This window comes from Pleurodeles waltl, chromosome 3_2 (assembly GCF_031143425.1).
Source record: "Pleurodeles waltl isolate 20211129_DDA chromosome 3_2, aPleWal1.hap1.20221129, whole genome shotgun sequence".
NCBI lineage: Eukaryota > Metazoa > Chordata > Amphibia > Caudata > Salamandridae > Pleurodeles > Pleurodeles waltl.
In genome coordinates this window covers 176,137,360-176,160,210 of record NC_090441.1, presented here as the reverse complement: position 1 = coordinate 176,160,210, position 22,851 = coordinate 176,137,360, and the positions used below count along the sequence as shown (strand labels likewise).

Here is a 22,851-nt window from a genome sequence, read left to right as displayed (position 1 = left end):
AGACCGAGGGTGGGCCATTGGGAAATGCCTTCTAGACAGTGGTGTAACAAAGGCCCCAGCAGCCCCCGCGGGGATAGGGGGTGAGCTCCAGGGGGCCCCCTCAACACCGTGCCATGGCCAGGGAGCTCCTGAGTGAGTCTTGGGTGGGGGGCCCATGTACCTTGCATGGAGGACCCACTCAGGTTTCATTATGCCACTGCTTATAGAGTATGGTACCAAGAGTATCCAACCCCTTTCCCAAAAACTGAGAAGCAGAGATCAGATAAATAATAATAGAGAAGTGCAAACACAGCAGAATTACAGGACGAAACTCAGATTGAACCTGAGAAATAAAACTGTAGACCTAGAGAAAAGAGAACAATTGAGAGAAAACAACCACTTTCAGAATTCTGAAAGTTTAGGAGGTAGAGAGATATGCTGGGAATTAGGGAGAGCATTAGGATGAAGAGCAGAAGTGAAAGATAAATTTGAAAAGCTGTAGCAGATAAAGCAACAGCAAAAGATAGAACAGTTTTCACCAGAGAGTAGAATGAAGAAGATTCGCAAAGAAGAGAATCGAGAGAAAATGGAGTAGACCTAGGTAATGGGGAAGAGCAAGTACAGGGTTGATTGTTCAACATTATTAAAAGGGAGCGAAGAGAAGTAAGAAGGAGAAGGGGAAAGGAGATGTTTAAAGGTGCTACATAGACAGGAGGATTATGAGATTGTAATACATGACTGGAAGAAGTGATGCTTGGCAGGTTAGAGTTGCAGGGCAAAGTTATGGTGAGCTGATAGACAGTGGGATAAGAAAAAGTGGGTCCTGTGTTTATGCCAGCAAGCTAAAATTTGTTTTAAAGAAAGATTACTCAACACAGCTTTTCCACAGCATTCCACACCATTGGAAACTTCCTATTAGAGACTTCATCACTTCCATGGAGGAAACTGGCGAAAGATGAAGAACTGAAAAAAATGTAAGCAAGCAAGTAATATCACAGAAGAAAGGCTGAGTGAGAACATGGCTCTCCTAAAAATGCAATTAACACCCCGTTCCGCCCATCTAAAAACGTCATTGTTGATAACTGACCCCCAAAAGTTTTCCCTAAAACTTTGTTTGTTAGTGTTTGATCTCAGTAGCCTCCATGTGCATATTAAACAACTTGGGGCCAGATGTACAAAACATTTTTCAGAAATATTTGCGAATGCAAAAAGGCTTTTTTTTAAAATGTACAAAGCCCTATTTGCGATTTGGTAACCTATTACCAAATCACAAATTGGTTTTGCGATTCAGTATTAGGAAGGAGCAGTGGTGTGTGTGTGAATGTTTCGCAAAACATTCGCATTTTACCACCTAATTCAAGTAGGTATGTCAAGTAGGTGGTAACCCATCCGCAAATGGGAAGGGATCCCAAAGGACCCCTTCCCCTCTGTGAATGTTTGTAGAACATTTGTTAAGAGCAGGCAGTGGTGGGGGCTTGGCATGCATTCCATCCCATGAATAATATCCTGACAAATTATAAACACCCTGCCGACACTTAAATCATCTGGGAATGTTGTCTCTGTGCAAAACTGGAAGATATCGCACAAAGGGGTGATGCCCCCTGACGGGGCCTGGGAGGAGAGCAGTGACCCAGGGCTGCGTGTAGTCCATGTTGGGATGACGGGCGCAAAAGGGCCCTGACTCCGACTGCGGAGGGGAACCATGTGCCTCGCCCATGGACAGAGGGAATCTGGTGATTGTGCCTGGGGGGGGGGAAACCGTCTGACTTGACCAGTGATCCTCTGACTGCCGCAAATAGGCAGGAGCTTGGAGTGGCGGAAGGTGCCGAGCGACATGCTGGAGCGCAGAGCAAGGGTAACTGAAGACTCCGGGCCTGCAGTACTGCCTCAGCCGCTGGTGCCCTCACGAAGCAAGAGAGACATGCAGTGCCTCGCCACTGCAGACATCCACCCGACAGTGCCCCTGTTGGATCTGATGCTGCCCGGACTGCCGCAACTAAATTGGGTGTGTGGGGCGTCTACAGGTTGAACACTTCATCATGCAGGGCAGGAACCTTGCGGGACCCCGCATTGATGCCCTGTGGCCTCCCTCTTGCCCCCCTCACCCACTGCAACAGTAGGCCAGGAGAGGAGGGCTAAGGACAACTACCTATGGTAGGCACCTCTGCAGATCTTCTCACCTGAAGTGCTACATAATTAAGACTCTAATGAGTCCCACCTGGGGGCATCCTCTGGGGTGCAAGTTGGAGCGTCCTTGAAGCGAGGCCCCCTTGGAGCAGACCATCTGCTCTTGCCTCACCACCGAGAAGCAAAAGCTTGCACTCAAGCCCCCAAACTCTACCTCAGGACCACAAAACCTCCCAGGGTTGCTGGTGAGTTGTCCTGGAAGGGGGACAGAGCAGGGAGAGCTCTGTCAATTGGATGCCTCTCTCACACAGCGCACCTTACCTGTGGACCCCCCCCCACGGAGAATCCACTGCAGTGCCAACTTGGATTGAATAAAATACCTGCATCATCTACTGTTGGCATCTCTTGCTGGTCATTGGCCATACGAAGCAGGATAGATCGATGGCGGGTGCTACTGGCACACAGGGGACTGGAGCGGAGGGTTGCCGGCCACACATATAGGAAGAGCCCTTGAGTACTACTTTGGCAGCTCACTCATGCAGGTTCGACTATCTGCTGTGCTCGACATCAAAACAATGTTGGAAACCAAGATAGATGCCCTACAAATAGACATGGGTCTAATGAGAGAAGAACACAAGAAATTGAAGTAGCAGGTAGAGTCAGCGGAATCGACTCTAGCATCGCTTAGACCATCGGTGTCAGACGCCGCAATGCACATTACAGCCTTGCAAAAAGAGGTGGAGTGCCTCCGCCGACGGGCGGGCAACCAGGAGGGGAGATCCCGCTGCAATAATGTATGCATAGTGGGCTTACAAGAACAAATAGAAGGCCTGAGCATGGACCTGTACCTTGAGGAGTGTGTTTCATCGACGATTCTACAAGGCAAGCAATCAGCCTTTTTCTCAACTGAACGCCCGCACAGGGTGCCAGCTAGGCCACTATCACCGGGATCTCCTCCTCATCCAGTGGTGGCACACCTATTTACTTATAGAGACAGAGACCATCTTCTACTGGTTGCCCACTCGCCGGGCCCATGGACAGTGTGGACGGCTACCAGGTCAGCATTTACCCTGACTACACGTTGGAGGTACAACGCAAAAGATCTTCCTTCTTGACGGTGAAAAAGAGCCTCAGAGACCACAACATCAAGTATGCATTGCAGTTCCCGGCTACACTCCGATTCATCATGCATGATGACAGTACCACCTTTTGCGCCACCCCGGCCGAGGTGTGGGCCTGGATGGAGCGCAGGGGCATATCCGCTGTACCCTCGGAATGCCTGGAACATAAATTGGGGGAGGGAAGGGGGGGAATGTCATGGTCCTCGCCGCAGACGCTCACAGATTGGACCCACGAAAGAACAGGCAGCCAAGGAGAGGGCACTGGTGGTGGTGACAGTGGAGCAGCAGGCATCAACGCCATGGAGGAAGCCATGCCAGCTTCAGCACAGGCACTAATGGGTGAGCTACTGCACTTAGGCCCCTAAGTGACTCCCCAAACAGTGGAAGACATTATTTAATGGCCAGACACTCTTGAGGTGACACACTGGTGCGCATTGACCTCGCTATCATTTTCCAAGTTGAGGGGGTGGCAGTAGCATTTGTTTTACATGGGCCGGGTACCTACAACTCTATACTACTAGTTTAATACCGGTTCTATACACACGCCTCCATTACACGAACCTTGTAGCCATAGTTGACTAACTTACATTGTAGTTAATTAAGAGCATTCCTGGCCTCCATTACACGAACCGTGTAGCTATAGTTGACTAACATACACTATAGTTAATTAAGAGCATCATAGTGCCATTGGCTGTAAGCCTGTCGTCGTCCGGCCTTAGAAGAGGAGTTTGTTTGTTCCTTGGGTTTGACAGGGGTTTTGATCAAACAATGAGAATTCTTTCAGTTATTGTTATGAAGTTCATGTATGTGTAAGCGTATGTGGTTGATGGGAGGGTGGACAGGGGGAGGGTGTGGGGCAACCTGCCTTTTAAGGGGAGGAAGGGATGTGAGGCGGATGCTGATACTGGGCACAAATTCACCACAGGAACACTCACACCACACAATATATGCTCCTGACTTGGAACAATAATAGACTGGCTGGGTTTGTCAAGAGATATTGGGTGTATCAGTAGTTACGCAGATGCAAAATACAAGTAGCAATGCTGAAGGAAACCCACCTTACAGCTCCAGATCTTAAACTCATGCGTAGGCGCTGGCATGGCACATTGATTGACATGACCTACTCCAGATATGCTGGAGGGGTCCATACATGGGTTTTACCAGGGTTACCATTCGAGGTTCTGCACACTACGATTGACCTAGAGGGTAGATATGTGGTACTAGATGGGGAACCTTGATGGATCTCCAATCTCACTGATCTCATTGTATGTCCCCAACTCCAATCAACCACTATTTTTACAATTACTTACCCCGGCGGTTCTGCACAACATACTGGCCCCAAACTTCTGGGGGGGGAGACTTACTTTTTGTACCGGACACAAATTTGGGACCGCTCACACCCGCCAATCCCAGAGGCCCTATCCACAACACACATACACAGCACTTAAGACAGTGGGCATTGCACACTCAGGTCTCGGATGTTTGGCGTGGCCTTCACCCGACCACTTGGGAGTACCCTTTTCACTCTGGATTGCACAACATTCATACCAGAATAGACCTATTTTTACTGCAACCCGATGCCCTTTCAGGAGTCAGTAGCGCTGAATATCTTGGACGTACATTTTCAGACCATTGCCCTCTGCAACTCCAACTAACATGGGGCCGTGGATGCCCAAGTATACCCACATTACAAGACCAGGTATTGGCATTACAAGACCAGGTATTTTGCGACAGCTTGCTTGAGCATCTCACCATGTACATCGAGATTAATGGGCGTACTGCATCTGATACTGGCATCGAATGGGATGCATTCAAGGTAGTACTCTGGGGTCATGCAATAAAAATGGCATACCGCACTAAACAAATGCTGCGCTGCGAGTTACAAACATGTGTAACAGACATATGTCGGTTGGAACGGAGGCTACCGGAAAACCAGGCAGTGGCCCCTAAATTATTACCGACAAAACTCGAATATAGAGATACATTGGATCGGTTGGGCAAACTTGACTACAGGGAATACCAGATAAAAAAAACATGTAGAGGGTGACAAGGCAGGCAAGATTCTTGCCTGGCTCATACGTTCGGACTCCCCTCGAGTCCCCATCATCACCATCCGGGCTGACGCAAGGCATCTCCTTAACAAACAGAAGTCCATTAATTCTGCCTTTTGCTTATACTACTCTGAATTATATTCAGCACCGAGACAGACACGGGAAAGACAGTATTGGGGCGTTCCTGGACACTACCTTTTTCCTCGGCTACGGGCATCTTTGAGCGCAGAATTAGAGGCCCCTCTTATGGCAGATGAGATCACGGAGGCGATAAAACAAATGGTGCGCGGAAAGACACCCGGGTCGGATGGTTGGCCCAGTGAGTTTTACTCCACATACCAATCACATCTCGCACCCCAGTTGCTGAAGGTGTACAACTCAGCTTGCTCAGCAGGCATATACTGCCTACCTCTATGCAGGAGGCGATTTTGGTGGTTCTGCGTAAACCAGATAGGGACCCAGTGTTGATGGGGTCCTATTGCCTCCTATTCTTACTTAACGAGGACTATAAGATACTCTGTAAGGTACTGGCAAATCGCTTGATCCCAGTAATTCAAGACCTAATCCATCACAACCAGAATGGATTCATTCCGGGTAGGAACACATTCTTGAACCTATGGCGCCTATTCATGCTTATGGGATGGGCAAGGTCCACCGGTGCTCACCCTTGGGTAGCAGCGCTGGACATAGAAAAGACATTCAACACTTTAGGCTGGGGATACCTGCAAAGTGCCTTCAAACGAATGGGAATCAGTCCCTGATTTCTTAAATGGATAACCCTTCTTTATAACAAACCATTGGCGTGAGTCAAAACTGGACATATCATCTTGGACCCCTTCAATATTGAGCAGTGCACTCGTCAGGGCTGCCCACTTTCACCATTGTTGTTTGCACTGGCAATGGAACCCCTGGCGTGCGCTCTACATGCGCGTGCTCCAGAGTGGAGAATATGAACAGAGGACAGGTGGCATATAATTTCATTATATGCTGGTGATGCCTTGTTATAGCTATGCGATGATGAGACTGTATTGAATCAGTTAATGGACCTCCTACAGACATTTGGGGCCATATGTACGAGCACTTTTTCCCATAGACACAGAATGGGTAAAAACCTTTGCTACATCTGGCCCTTGGTGAGTTATCGGGTCTGCAGATGAACTGGGAGAAATCTCTGTTGTTCGCCCTCACGCCTGTATGAGAGGAACAGTGGGGTGGACTTCCACTTACACCACTCCCATGGGCGTATGACTCCATTAAGGATTTGTGCGTCAGAATCTACCACTCGTAGAAAGACTTGATAGATGGCAACATACGTCGGGCTCTCACAGGGGTATGTTCATCCCTAAGGTTCTTGACTTCCCTTCCTCTCTCCCCGGCAGGTAGAATAGCCATCTCAAAAATGTTAGTACTCCCTATGCTCCTCTATTTCTTTTCAGCCATCCCGGCCCAGCTCCCTCGCGGACTGTTTGTGGAAATGCGATCTTTACTGACGGCACTCATACGGAGCAACGGAAGACGTTGGGTGTCACTAGTCAAACTGTATGCGCCACTCGATAGGGGTGGGATGAGAGCCCCAAACTTTGAATATAACTACGCGGCTGCTCAGCTCCAATGGCCTATGGGATGGCTGACGGGCCAGAATCATTACGAATTGGGGAAATTCCTCCGGCACCTCAACTAGGAACATCAAAAAACGTAAACTCATCCGGAACGCCGCCGCCAGACTCATTCTGGACCTCCCTCACCGAGAACACATCTCAAAACACCTGAGGACCCTCCACTGGCTACCAGTCGAGAAGCGAATCACCTTCAAGCTTCTCACCCACGCATACAAGGCCATACACAACTCAGGACCAGCCTACCTGAACCACTGCGTCTCCTTCCACACCCCTGCCAGGTCCCTCTGCTCCACCCAGATGGCCCTGGCCACCGTCCTTCACATCCGCAAAACCACCGCCGGAGGACGATCTTTAACCTACACTGCAGCGACGAGCTGGAACAACCTCCCCCTGCACCTCAGACAAAGCCCGTTGCTCACCATTTTCTGGAAGAACCTCAAGACATGGCTCTTCGCATGAGGCTCCTCCTCACCCCCCCAGCCCCTTGAGAACCTCACAGGTGAGTAGCCACGCTTTACAAATATTGATAGATTGATTGATTGACTGTGAGTCGCCAAGAAATGTTGGTCCACTTACACACGCTTTAAACACTCCGCCCCCCCCATATGCCCCAGGACTGTCTCTTTGGGAGATGCCAGGATGCTTGGAGCTTCACATGCACCCAGATGCAGCCTCTTGGACAGAGGCAGGTCTCACTGAGTGGGGCAACCTATTCACTGACCGAATACTGAGCACATTTGAAAGCTTGGTGGATCACTATGGCATACTGCAGGGGTCCTTCCTAACTTACACCAAGCTAACAGGGTACTTTTAACCAGTTCTGGGGTAAGACGCCTGACGAGCCAAAAAATTCCAAACTGCTCCAGATGCTGATGACACATGGCGTGGGGTGTGAAAAGCAGTCACCAGCCTCTATGGCTCCTTGAGTGTGAGCCGGGAACAACCCTTACACGCCCTTGGAGCTTAGTGGGAGCCAGCCCTTAACATAACCATCACAGACAAGTAATGGACACAGTGCTTACAATCGCCAAAAATCATTTCCATCAATGCCAGGCTGCAATACACACAGTTCAACTACCTACACCACACTTATCTTACACTGAAGCGTAGAGCACAGATATATAAGGGAGCAGCAGATACGTGCCCACCCTGCCAGGCACACTATGCCAATTTTGTGCATATGGTATGGTCCTGCACACATCTTGACCACTACTGGGCAGACATAACCAAGCTTGTTACTGCATTAGTGGGACACCAACTTATGAAGGGGGACTACACTACCTCCTGGAGGTAGTCTTGGCCAAGCTCAGACTGGCGATGTGTTGGAAGTCCTCTACCTCCCCCTCTCATCAGCTCGTGGATCTCAGACTTACGCACCGGACTCATGGCAGAACATCAGGCCCTCACCACCTTGCAGACACAGGGCACACCTCCAGCCAGGCCCATAGACTGGCAGGGCTACCTAGAAAAGTTAGAAGTGCATATAGACACTGACTCACTAGCAGAAACAGCAGCTTTTTTTAGACCGTAGGCACGTCCCTGACACAGATAGCTGTAGCTCTCGATATTATAAAAGAATGCAGCAATACAGAACCCAAATAGTACATCCAGCACACTAGGTCCCACTGCCACAGACAATCTCTTACACCCCCCACAACACAATAACCACTTTGCACGATCTTGCACCCACATACCACAGTTTACTCAGTTAGGTTTACCCAATTGGTATTATAATAGTAGATATGTAAGGTTAGTCACAAGAATTGTTCAGGATTTACTGTGTAATGTATGCCACATTGGACCAGGCGCTATTATGTATAGGATCTTTTTGTACAGGCAACGTAAGTACATAACAAGCAGAAATTTCTGTGTAGTGTAGTGTGTACTGGTACGGTAAATGTGCTGTGTGTTTTGTAATTGCTGGTTCTAATCACTATATACCAATAAAAAATTATTTAAAAAAAAAGTAGGCAGTGATCTCAGAGACCACTCCCTACTCTTAAAAAAATGAAAAGAAAACGTATTTTTTTTTTTACCTCATCTTGTTTTCCTTTCAGGAATACGGGTAGCATTAAAAAACAAAAACAATAGCTTTATTTATAAGCAATCACAGACCTGTGATGTTAGCGACTCCCAAAGGGTCGCAAACCAAGACCTACCTCATTATTATTTATGAGGTAGGTCTATTTCTAGACCCACTACAAATCACAAAAAGTGTAATACACATATTTTTACATGGATGTTTGCGACTACCAAATAGTGAATCACAAAAATGTGCTATTTGCTAATTGCAAATGATTACCTACATACATCTGGCCTTTAGCCTTAAGATTATCTAGTGGAACAAACTTGTCCTCTTTCATTGTGGATTTCTTATCAACTTCCGAGAATTCTTCTCCCAACTTAATGTAAGGTCGCACAGCACAAGGCGCAGCATTCCCTCTCCTACCTCCCTTGAAAATGATTTCCAAGACACGGTTTAAAATGGAATCCTCCTCAATAGCCTAATGCCATTCCTCTTTAGATATGGCTTCATGATGCCATTCCGTCACATCACACATATCAGCTACTGCCCTCTTTCTTTCAATTGCCTCAACCACTTCTTCATCCACCAACTGGCAATGTAATGGTAAATGTGACAAACAGACCACTTGGACATTATGCCACCCAGAAATATGTTCAATGCAAGAACCATATTCCTGAAGACATGCTGCCAAACAAGCTAGCCTGACATAGGTTCTAAAATGCTCAGCACCCCATGATGCCACCAGTGACTCACTCTCGATAACTGAATAATTCCTCTCGGTCACTGAATGAGTGGCAAAAGCTACTGCCTTCTCCCCATCACCATGCATATGGGATAGCACAGCACCAATGCCTAAAGCAGTAGCATCCACAGTGAGTATTGTTTTACATTGGTACCAAGGTGGGCTAACGCATTAGCCATACAAACCTCTTCTTTTATATCTCATAACAATTTTGCTGGCCTTCCCCCCTAATCCAACTTACATCCTTTTCTCAACAAAATTTTTAAGTTTCCAGTCTTATCAGCAAAATGTCTTCCAAACTTTGAATAATACACAATAAGACCTAAAATGTATCTCAGTTGGTCTTTGTCCTGAGAAGCAGGAAATCTTTCTTTGGATTGACACCTGCCTTTGAAAATCTGGAGTACACATTGTCTATTTCCTCAACCAAAAATTTACATTTTTCTTTTTTAAGAGTCTGGCCAGCTTTGGCAAGTCTGTCCAACACTTCAGCACAACATTATGTCTCTCAAGTAGTTTCCCCCAAATACCAGAATGTCATCCTGGAAGTAAATCACATTATCCATGCCCTTGAACACCTCCCCCCATCATCGTTTGGATGACAGTTGCCCATGATGACAGCCTGGCAACTTGGTAAGAAAAAAATGTGCCTTGCATTGTTATGAGCTCGATGAAGGGCTTTGAATCCTTGCGTAGTTTGATCTGGTGATAGGCATTTTTAAGATCCAATTTACTACCACCTTTCAATAAAATTAACCAACCCACTAATATAGGGTGGTGGATCACTATGTTTTCATTGAGACTGTGAAGATCAGCACAGTCTCTCAGATTTCCATCCGACTTCTTGGTGAAAACCACCAGGGAAATCTGTAGGTTCAATAATCCACTTCTGAACTATATCATGAAGCATTTTCTTTACTTACCCTCTAACATCTATTGGTACCCTCCACAATTTGTTCTGTACAATTATTGCATCAGGTTTGGTCACAATTTTGTGAACACAGCCCTTTAATTCCCCCCCAGTCTACCAGCAAATCCTTGTTTAGAACTTTTGATAATCTTACTGGCTGAAGTATCATCAACCACCATGACTTGGTTGTGACCTGTGACTTAATACTTCAAAATGTGCTGAGTAATGCACAAGAACACCCACTGGAGAACCCCACTTTGTCCTTCACTCTGTGTAGTCAACGATGCTTGCTCCACAGTTACGGGTTCTAGTATGGCAGCTTGATCATTCTTGTTGGTCTGCTGAAGTTTGTTGCCATATTTTGTAAGCAGAGGATGCAGAATAGTAGTAAGAAAGTAAGTTTATTTCAAGGCAATATCCCAAGTGTGGTGCTCCCTCTCCAAATAGTTTGGAATCCCCACATGTCAGCTCCACATAGTAAAAGAATGTGAGAGTACCCACATTCTTAACTCAATGCAAGAGCTGAAAAGCTCCAAGTCATAACAAGTCAAAAAACTGTTCATAGATTCCCCCAGGGAGCTAGCAATGCTGTGAAAATCAGTATGACCATTGGTTGAAATTCCAGAGTGCCTCCAAATTTTGGCCATCACAATGGAGGATAAGGGTGAAAGCTTTGACCTAACTCAGCATTAGGAATTAATAAAAAATATTCTGATGTCTGGAGGAATTCTGAATCCAAAGCTAAATAAACGTGTGGAAATTCCTGCACAATAAAGGTATTATGCTGGAAATAAGTGCTGGTTATGGCCAGTTGGTTCCACATTGAGAAGGTAATATACAAACCTAGAGATCAAAAGTTAATTTCTAATTGGGTATGTGAATCATTTTAGGAAGTATAGGAGTCCCAACTCAGTAAGCATTTGTCTCTGTGTTCATAAATGTGTGTTAATGCTTAATTTTCTCAGAGGCTGCCCCTAATGGTTTAATTGTGTAGTTGTTGTCAAAGTGTTGGTAATATGTAGATTACTAGTTTTGTTCTTTTCACTGCAAATTAGCAAATGTGAACATCTCTCTATAGACCCACTTTGAATTGTAGATCACCTAATTACTTATGCATAAGACAAAGATTGAGATCACACCCTGTCAATGCATTTAATGTATAAAAAACAGCTGGTTTTCACACTTCTGCACTTTTAGAACACATGACCTCTTTCCTGACCTCTCTACATTGATTCCATCAAGAACTGGTCTGTGTTATGCACTAGGCTGCCCATCTCCCGAAGGCCCAGAGGTCTTATTGACAAATGCCTTTCCTCAGAGACAGTGTGCTTCTAATGGTTTTGAAATCCCTTTAGTTAAGCAGTACTGTTTGCTAGGATTCTGGTAACACCCAGTACATTCCTCTAGACCCCAGGACATGAAGGTATACCTTTCATGTCTCACAAAGTGGAGGAAACCAGCAGGTGTCCCATTGTCCCTCCCTCCAGGGACGTCAGAAGCAAGACCCGCGGAGGGCCCTGTAGTCAGACCTGGCAGGGTTTATTGGTGGGTTCTCCTCCGCCTCTTTACAAAAGAGTGATAAAAATCATGTTTACAAAGACAAAGGTTAACATATAGAAAGTATACAATATGAACAGATCTACCCTGGCAAGCCCTTTAGCCAGAGCTCAAGAGGCCCATACATGGCCCTGATCTATGCCTGGGGGTGATGTGAGATGCCCTTGTAGGCATGGCACAGTGTAGTGTTTGGTCCTGTCTACCCTTTGTAAGCAGCATCCTGTTTTGTTATCGCAGTTCCCCCAAAGTGAAAAAGTGCAAGAGAAGATATCTTTGTTCTTGTGTGAAAACATTGGTGTGAAGTTGTGTGATGGAAGAATACTTGCTTATAGGTCCAACTGTCTTATTGTATTCTTGTATACAATGGTTGCGCTTTATATTGCTTTGAAGAAAGTATGGTATACATATGAACTAACTATACACAAAGAACATTTGCACAACATTGTAAACACCAGACACCACTAATAACGCCTTGGCATTGCATTACAGCATCTTCTAGGTCATTATGTAAATGGATATAGGCTTTAGGTTACATGTGATGGTCAAAGGTCTCAAAGGGCTTTGGTTATTGGAAAAGGGGTGTATACAACAATAGAACAAGACTAGAAATTAGGCATTTTTCAATCTTCCTCATACTGGATCCCTGGCATGTAAAGTTGTATCTCAGCCCTTCTTCAATCATCAAAGATACTAAAAAAGAGACCCAACTTCAGGGAATAGGGACCCACATATAATGCAGCTCAAGAATTCTATCCCATTGCCCAGTGCATGATGGTACCTCAAGACCAGGCCCTCAATGAGGAAGAAAGTGAGGGGAGCAGGGGCAAGGAGATAGGAGAGATAATAAGGAGGTGGAAGAAGGAGGGAACAATAGTAACAAGGAGAGAGCAGAAAAAAGGGGAAGGGGAAAGCCCTGAAGATGTAATGTTTAGAGATAAGAGAGGGATTTATAGAAGAGAGAGCAGAAGAAAAGAGGGGGAGGGCGAAGTCCTGAAGATCCGATTATTAGAGAAAGGAGAGGAATCAAGAGATGAGAGAGCAAAAGAAAGGATGAGTGAGGAGAAGAAGGCAGCATCTTATGAAAAATGTTTGTAAAAGACACAATTGTTCCCATTTTTGGGGAAGAACCACCCTGAACTTTCCTTCAGTGGTTGTCCTCACTCACTGCACTGGCTCACCCCACGCAGAATGGGTCGGTATGACAACAGTGGCCCGGGCTGCTTTTGGTTCCCTGTCTTGCACTGGCCACATCTCAAGAGGACTTGGTTAGCTGTAATCCATGCAGCATGCCAAACAGACCACAGAGAAGGCTGACACTCTCCTCCTACCTCTTCTTAGGATGTACCCTGTGGTTTCCAGTAATGGCAGAGTCGTGGTGGAGAAGGAGATGGTGATTGGAGATTACTGCTTCCCTCAAAATGTAAGTTTTATGTTCACCTTTCAGTGCTGCCTTCAGTAAGCTCTGGTTTACCCTCAAGCACCTTTGTTTCGCTCAGAGACTAGGGCAAGGCACAGAATTCCCCATAGGTAAGTAGGAGTGTACCAGGGTCAATCACGTAACAAAGTGACTGCAACTCTACCAAGAAACTTTGGATGGTAATAAACTGAAAGCAGCAGTGTGGTTATTGTGGAGTAATTTTGAAGGTGTGGGTACCAGAACAATAGTCTGAGATTGAGCACATGGGGAGGCAAGGCATAAGAAGGTAGAGGTGAAATGACAGCGCATATCTACCTGTGTTTTGATAAAATCTCAGCAATGAAAGGGATATAGGCAATGGAAGCCCTTGAAGACCATGGGGATAAGTCTAAATTCTGCTCTACTGTGAGCAGCTAGCAAATATGTCAATGGTGAGGAGACACGGGAGAGGGAAAAATATGTGGCTGGTAACATTGATTTACTTTTATAGGCGAAATGTGGCAGTAGTTCAGTCTGCTCCTTATGTTGACCTGCTTCAATAAGAGAATCACAAAATACACTCACACAGGTCATGGGTTTTATAATGTCCGAAAACCCCCTGCATCGGGACTGGGGCTGTTAATTTGCAAAAAACACAACATGAGGATTAAACAATCCTATGATAGCTTCGCAAGAGGGAGCATGGACCAACAACATACATTTTTGGAGTCGCACATCTGCAACACCTCACTCCTGACTCGGGATTTAAAGATGGACTTACTGTAGTGGTCAGCCGTAGCATGAGGTGGGGGTGTGCAACAGTCTGGTTGCCATGGCCGTGTTGGTGGTAAAGGGGTACAGTCACAAGTGGGAGTCAAATAATATGCAGGCATTGTGGTAGTGAGGAGAGGGGGAAAGTAGGAGGAAAGAGCAGAGTAGAATCAACAGTGAAGGGTTGGGAAGCAAGGATATAGATGATTTTTCTCTAAGAAGAGTTGAACTTGAGTGAGTGTAAAGTCATCTAATGTCGGAGAGCATTAAACTTGGAAAACTGATTGCCCTTCATTGGATATGACCCTTGTCTTATCATCACCGCTCTCTGTCTTCAATCTCATAGACCCAGTTCACTCTGTGCCACTACGCGCTCTCCAGAGATGAAACTAACTTCCCAGAGCCGGACCGGTTCCTGCCCAAGCGATGGCTAAGGGGCGAGGGTATGAAGCACCATCCATTCAGCTCCATCCCCTTTGGGTACGGGGTACGTGCTTGTTTGGGCCGTCGGATCGCTGAACTGGAGATGCACCTGGCCTTGTCGCGGGTGAGTCCTAGAGGCGCACGCTGCTCTCTATACGATGAGAGTTATTGGTACTAACCCATTCATTCACTTGGTAGCTCTTTCTTCCAGTCACTCCCTCGTAGGCTAATTTATTCTTCAGGTCACTAACCCACCAATTTATTCATTCCCTAATTCTTTCAGTCACTTATTAATGAGTACTAAACATTTCATTGCAAACTAAAACTCCTCTAGATCATTCCTGCCCCACTCTGGTAACAGCTGCCGTATTTTCCATGGCTTATTGAGCAGAGGTTGTAAAATAGGAACTCTCCTTAAGCCTGAGAATGATACTATGACCGAGAGCATCTGATGGTGAAATAATCTCTGCAGTCTATAAATAATATAGCGTCTTAGGGTGAAACAATCTTTCCAAGCTATAAATGATAATAGAACAGTGTACTCGCAGTAGAGTGTATATCATCTTAGAACATCTCTGATCACAGCCCTGTGCAGCTCAAAACTGACAGAATGGCCCATGTCATCTTAAATTACCATCTACTACAATCTGTACTTTAGTGTATGTAAAAGAACATTAAAGCTTGAAGCACCCACCCATGATTTATATTTGATTTAATGGCCCAAAATACAAGCAGCTAATACTTATTAGTATGGCCCAGAGCATTTGAAGCGACAAAGCACTGCTGCCCATACTGAATAATAGAGTCAAGACATTATCAAGTTAGAAACTGCTGACATTTCACTGATTACAATTTAATTTAAACACATTGTGATATCTTGCTATATCAACTTAATGGTGCACTCTAGTCCATCTAAAGTTGCAAACAGCTTCAGCTTGTACCTAAGAGTGTGACCCAAAATATTTTACGAACTTGTTCACAACACACCTGATGGAACAGCCTAAACATTCCCAGCATGCCAGCCCCCAGCACCCTCATAGTACAGTTGCTGAGAGTAAGACCAAGTAGATCTCAGGTTACAAATTGCTGCATAATACACCTGATGGTACAGCCTAAAAGAGATGTTACTGACCCCCCCAACTTACTACTAATAGTATGGCCCAGAAGATTTCAGGTTACCTTTACCTGAAGCATGTAACTGAGAATATTTTTCTTTTTCTTGAACTGCAGATCATACAGCTGTTTAAAGTGGTACCTGATCCGAGTTTGGGTGATGTCAAATCTCTGGCACGGGTTGTTCTTGTGTCCGACAAACCCATCAACCTCCAGTTCATCGACAGAGAGCGGTAATTCATGGTTTCTTTGGCCGGGCAGCGACTGTGAGCGGTGGAGGTATTCAACATGTCTGCCCATGGAATCAGCCTCCATCACAATGCCAAATGCTCCTCCATGGATGTCACTGTGGATCCTACACAGAAAGGGGGATACAGGGGACCAGGGCCTGGAGGAGCCCTGTCTGTCATCATACTGCCACTCTATTAGAGGGTATTTCTATATTGTGCTTCACACAAGATCCACGCTTCTAGCCACTAAGCAGCTACTGCAGGACATGACCAAGGGTGGATCAAATAGTATGAATTGTGGTGACCATTTCACTGTAAACAGTTTCTCTAGCTTATATCTTGTACGAACATTTAAACTGAAATGTCTGCTGGGAATCAGCAATTAGACATATTGGCAGAGTATTTGGAAATAGGTTTGTCAGAGATAGGACACCACTCTCCAATGTCAATGGTTTTTGCAGAGCCTGGTTCAAACTCTTCATGCTAGACCCTTCGTTCTAAATAAGAAAAAAAGGCCTTGGGGTTGCAGTGCTAGAGAACTGTGAAAACCCCATACTATGAGAATGACTAAATAGAAGGCCCTGTCCTTGTGATTGGGGGAGTAGATAAGAATCACATCGGGATTATGGAAAGCTGAGCCGGCTGCTTGGACCAAACAGATATTCCACATGAATATGTAGATTTGGGACCACAAAAAGTGTGCATTTGTTTACTCAGACACACATCATGTTACAAGAAGTGGCTTTTTACTACCCCTAGCTATGTAAGACTAACAAGTCTTATATTATTCACGGAGAACCATTCACCTCCAAATTTTTAGCCTGACTTAGAGCTGGGCAGTATCAGTGAATCTGCCAAAAAGTCATAAATTCCCCGTCTGCATCTCCAGCAGTACAGCCACCCTATTTTGCATATTGTAGGTGGCAGACCTATCTCTAGTTGAGACTCCTTCAGCTCTGTGAAAATCCCCGCCCAGTTGAAAGTTAACACCGTTAGCCTTGGTAGCAGGCCAGTTGCCTAGTTTAGGAGGATTGGCCTGAAACCTTGACTGGTAGAGTTAACTGTGTAAACCCCCACTACGAAAGTGGTGGAAGACTTTCATAGAAAGGTAAGTATGGAGTCCACAGCATTTTAGGGAGACTGGATATGGCTTGAGTGCACATTTCAGCAGAGAAAGCATGAACTATGATAGTGTGAATAGGGCCCCTAAGTGCTCAATGCCAATGTGGAATTGTCAAAAGAATTATGAGAGTAGAGATGATGTGCTAAACAGCTGGAAGACAAAATGGCTTGGCTACCAAAGATGGATTTGGCTTCAATAGAGTGTTGGATATGAAGAGTCTCTGCCAATAACCAAGACCCTTTTTTCTACAGACATTAATAATGTACAGACTTCTGTAGAGGGACTGTTATGATATGGTCATAGTGTCCTTTTAAGGTTTAAGTAAGTATACTGGGGTCTGTTAATATGTGTTAATGTACTATGCAGTTTCTATGTTTTCAAAAAAACTTTAAAAACACAGCTAAAATATAGTTATGATTACAAACTCAAACCTAAAAAACCCTGACATTCCCCAGTTGTGGTTAGCTCTGTAAACCATAATTCGTCCACCCATCATCCAAACCATAACTTGCACCCTAAATTATGTGTTCTTATGCTAATGACCTCACCTACAATCTGAAAGGGGGTATCACAAAGGAAAATTATTTACTAATGACATAACATATCACCTCACCATTAGCATTACTAATTATACAAAAAGGACTATAGTCTGGTACATTTCTTAAGGTATGTGTTGTTATTTAATGATCTTATGCTGTCAGTTGTTACTTGGTATAAACTTTGTGAGGTCACAAGAGTTCCATTTGATATGAGGGCAATGTCAGGCCAGACAAAGACTCACTCAGGGTTGAAATATGTCAGCTGTCAACTTTTACCTTGGGAACAAGGAATGGTTGCTTGCTATCACTGAATTAATTTTTTTTCATGCATTCCTGGAGTTCTGTCTTTTTATTTTGATGCATCCTTAATGTAATATTCATTACGTCACCACATTTCTACTAATAAGTATCAGGACATAACAATACAACATCATGAAATAACACATATCAGAAAAAAGAAAGCATCTGTATCCATAGTGATATCATTGATAATGTCAATCATACGACAATATGTAATGTTGCCAATTATGTCACCAGTATCTTTTGTGATATCAGGTGTTCTATCCTGGGTGAGGTCATGGACATTTCATTTGGGGTGTGCCTTATGGTTTACGCAGCTGGGGTACAAGTTATGGTTTGCTCATGAGACCATACCTGTCCAATTTCAGGGGGCTTTCTATTTTACTAGTAACCGTACCTTCACTTAAACTCTGTTTTTAAGGCATTTTGTACAGGTTTTCTAATCATCTGTTAATATCTTTTCAGCAGAAGAAATCATAACTTACCATTAACAGTCTAATTTCATAGAAATTTGTTTTGAAAATATTTTTCATCTAACCAGGGTGCAACATGTTAAGTTCACGCAATTGTCTAAAATCACATTGAGGATTGTTAGCAGAACTGTTTCCCTATGTAAAGTCTATGTAACATAAAATTTGTGAGCCAATATGCAGTGTTTTCTTGAGTCAATTTCGCTCAACCGTGATGAAATCTGGAATATTACATTTGCACTTAAGTAATACATGTGTAATCGTGTAGTTCCCACTTGTCGAACATGCAAGAGAAACAGGCCACTACCTGTTACTGTCGGCCATACTGCAGATGGAGATGCTTTCATTCACACACACCTTGGGCTACTTCACTGATTAAATAAACCATTTTTCAAGGAAGAACAAATCTGGTTCACTGCCTGCGGAGGTTGTTTCAATCTCACTGAAACAAGACTGAATCAAGTTATTACAGTAACCACAACTATTACATAGACATCCTTGTCGAGCATTTGTGTGTCTTGTAAACGTTCCATGTTGGGATGAAAATGTGTTAGATGACTGTCCTGATGCAAAATAATAAGGCTGCCTTCGAGATAAATACAACCACCTGTCTATACTTAGATACTACTTTTTATTACAAACTACCTATTTTGAAACAAATCAATAAATTGCCCTTGCAATGACAGTTAACACACAAATCTAGAGGTGTACTACCATTATTTGGGTACACTAAGGTTAATGGTTCATTTACAGCTTTTCAAAACTACACCATTGATAGCTTTTTACATGTCACAGCCCCTCGTTATACTCTTTCTAAATTACAAGTATAATTGTTTGGAACTTTGGTTTACCTGTTGTGGATGTGTGGCAATGATTACCCTATGACTGCTTCTGTGATAGCTGGGTATCAATAATCACTCTATGAGTATGTCTGTGATAAAGGGGTATCAATAATCTATGGTTATCTCTGTGTTAGCTGGGTATCACTAATCACTCTGACTACTTCTGTGACAGCTGTGTATCAATAATCACTCTATGACTACTTCTGTGATAGCTGGGTATCAATAATCACTCTATGACTACTTCTGTGACAGCTGTGTATCAATAATCACTCTATGGCTACTTCTGTGATAGCTGGGTATCAATAATCACTCTATGACTACATCTGTGATAGCTGGGTATCAATAATCACCCTATGATTACGTCTTGATAGCTGTGTATCAATAATCACTCTATGACTACATCTGGGATAGCCTACTTGCAGAATTCACTGTGCACTGGCAAAAGCAGTGCACTCCTGGTTCAGTGGCACAGAGGCCACAGCCTTGACACATGGTGGGGCCTGGAGCACTGCTGAAGTCCACACACAGCTCATGTGACGCAGGGGCTGGTGCAGGGCTTAAACCGTCTCTGTAAGGCTAAATACAAGGACGGCCTTTGCTCACGATCGAAAGCTATCCGCAGTCACATAGTCTACAGGAAATTGCCTAAAACCTGGCTCTTCACTCGATAAGCTTCATGGCGCTACTAGGGTGATAGTCTGCCTCTGTCTTCTGGTCTAGCACTGTCTTTGGTGCCTTGACACCTTTGGGTAATCATGCCCTTTTATAAATGTACTTCATTTCATATGAGGAGTATGTTCATTGAGGAGGAGGATGGTCTGAGATTTCATATGTGTACTTCATATGTGGTCTGAAGCCTGCTATTCCCTGTCACTGCGGTTCTGCTTCGCTCAATTGCGAGGACCAAATGCAGTTTTGATCCTGGCTTGCCTTGAAAAAGCCCCAGGTATGAGTGAAGGGCCAAACCACATATTGGCAGTAAATCTCTGAACCGTATAACACAAAATTAAAGAATACAACAAGTATCCCTGATGCAGCAATTCACTAATTGAATAATCAAATTTTCTTTCAACTGTGTCCTCAGTTTACCTATGTGTGATCTTGAATGCAAATTCGGAAGTGTCAGCCTCTCTGATCTACCCATCATGCAGGTAGCCGGCTACTGCGGCTGTAGAGAGTAGCCCCTCACTGTAATGGTAGAGAGACAAAAAAAAGTGTAAGCCAGAACCCGGCCACATTAAATGCTACCAAACATGGCCATCAAAGCAGCAGAGCCCATATTGGCCACACAATGCTGGCTGTTAGTAATTATATTATGTGGATTGGTGCTGATGGACAGCAGGCGCCCTGTGATCACGTCTCATCACACGATCCGCGTGCACCTTTCTTCTTTCCTCAAATGTCTCCTCAAAGTACGTTCCTCAAACCTCAAAGTACATCCTTCATTCCTCATCCATCCATCCTTGTCTCTCATTGCTCAATCCTCATTGCTTAAGCCTCATTACTCATTCCTCACACATCCCTCAGTCTGCATCCTCACTTCTCAGACCTCACTTGTCATCCATTTCTCAATCCACACTTCATTCCTCTGTCTTTATCCCTCACGCCTCATCTTTGTCCTCCTTCTTCCATCCTCTTACCTCACTCTCCTCCCATCATTCCTCACCTCAGTATCCATGCGCCTCTTCCTTTACTCATTATTCCGCATACCTCACCCCTCAATCCTCCTCACTCCACAATGAAGTTCAATTCCATGAATGTATCATGTTTAGTGATATTACGGGGAATACTCTTAAGCAATTTCCCAGCATACAATGTGGGGTCAGGAACTCTGTCCTTATGTACTTTAGCGTGTTTTAAATGTTGACTGTGTCCGAGGGCCTCAATTTGAGGCACTTATTACAGAGCAGCATTTGTGCTCTACAGGGTGTACTTTTTATGTCCCGAGGAACATGAGAGTCCTTAAAGTGGACTCACCACTCCACTAGTCCTAAGCAGAACTGCCCTCTAAATCTCTAGTGCTGGGACTTTAGTGTATTCGTTGGGGCTTCACTAGAAGCTAGTCTTCTGTGTGTATTCTGTCCCATGTGACTCTTACACCGTTTGCGTCTGAGAGCTACAATACATGGCTGGATTGTGAAACCTCTGGAGATCCCATTACCTGGATCCACTTTCTCCTTTCCAGAGTGATTAAGAACATCTAAACAACCGATCGTGTACATCTGAGTTTGCACACTCGAAGAGTGATTGCCCTCACTACGGGAGCCCCTATTTTTTGGTTTACTGTGTTGATAAAGGAACACCTTGCTTTGTGGAAAAGGCCAACCTGAAATTCCATCAGCATGCATCTCATCTCCACTTTTTATCTTCTTCATGGGCAGTCAGGGTGGGTTACACATGGTTTTCTTACGGAATCCTTTCTTGGAGTGCACGTAGACGCCTGCCTCTGCAAGGTCTGGTGGGACCCAGAGAAGGATGTTCTGGCCGTTTCCGGGTCCCAGCAATTGATTTCAAATTTTGGAAAAGCATTTGACATGATTGGCAGTTGATACTGTCCCTTTTTGTGAATATAAGATCAAGCTGCCCTGCAGCAAACATGCTCACAGCAGATCACAACTCTACATCATGGGCAGACCTGTCTTGGCCTGGCTTCAGTGATTGCTGGGACACCAGAGCTGTGAACTGCCCATTCCCTCAAAGCTAGAATGAAGCCTGGAGCCGATCTTAGTGCTTCTGGCCTCCTCTGCTGCTGGCAGCCAGCCCAATGAGCCTACAGAAGAAGGCCCAGACTGTACTGTGGACCCCACCTCATATTGACCCATATTTGTCACTCACTGGCAGACCGGCTGTCAACCTAAATGGGCAGATAATGTTTTCTGGGTATTTGTTTTCCTCAATGTCCGGTGCATAATGAGTGGATGGCATGCAAATTCCTATGTTTTGCTCATACTCAAAGTACATTACGCTCAGTGAGTGCTGAAATTAGGTTTGGGGCAGGTGTGGCGTGGTGTATTATGTTTTGTTACATAATACAGTACAACCAGCACAGGCTACACTAGCACTGCCTTGTCGTGCAGTGGCCCATCACAAGGTAGACGAAGGCGCTATCTACATCCAGAGCTCAACAATTGCAACTGTGAGGTCCTCTGTGTATCTGTCAGGAATAAGGCTGTGCGCGGTCCAGGTCCTGAACTCCTCTGCGCATATTTGCGGCGCTTCATGCGCACCACTTCTCATCCCCTCTTGTTCTAGAAGTGGTTATCAGCATCACCTGCCCTGTGGTAAAGCTCATGTAGCTGCAGCATCAGGACATTGGTGGACAAGATGCACTTAGTGCTATTCTATGAATGGACTACAATTCCCAGGTTTCTAGAGGCAGCGGACATCTTGGGGTGTGGCAGGCCTATAAAGCCCAGCCACACCCAAGCACATTGCTCACTATTTTGAAGACTTCGATGCAGTCAGACCTCGTGGGGATTCCTCTGAAGAAGAGCAGATTTCCTGCATGGCAG

At 44.9% G+C, this 22,851-nt stretch overlaps 1 protein-coding gene across 2 annotated transcripts in view; it reads left to right on the top strand.

Moving 5' to 3' along the window:
- LOC138286653 (sterol 26-hydroxylase, mitochondrial-like) overlaps positions 1-18,908 on the top strand; it is a 156,022-nt gene extending 137,114 nt beyond the window's left edge. For both annotated transcript variants that reach the window (XM_069227117.1, XM_069227116.1), the window contains 3 exons: positions 13,471-13,552; positions 14,646-14,846; positions 15,953-18,908. In XM_069227117.1, coding sequence (XP_069083218.1) covers positions 13,471-13,552; positions 14,646-14,846; positions 15,953-16,072 — 403 coding nt within the window. In that variant the 3' untranslated portion in view covers positions 16,073-18,908. The remainder of the gene's footprint in view (positions 1-13,470; positions 13,553-14,645; positions 14,847-15,952) is intronic.
- Positions 18,909-22,851: the final 3,943 nt, after the last annotated feature.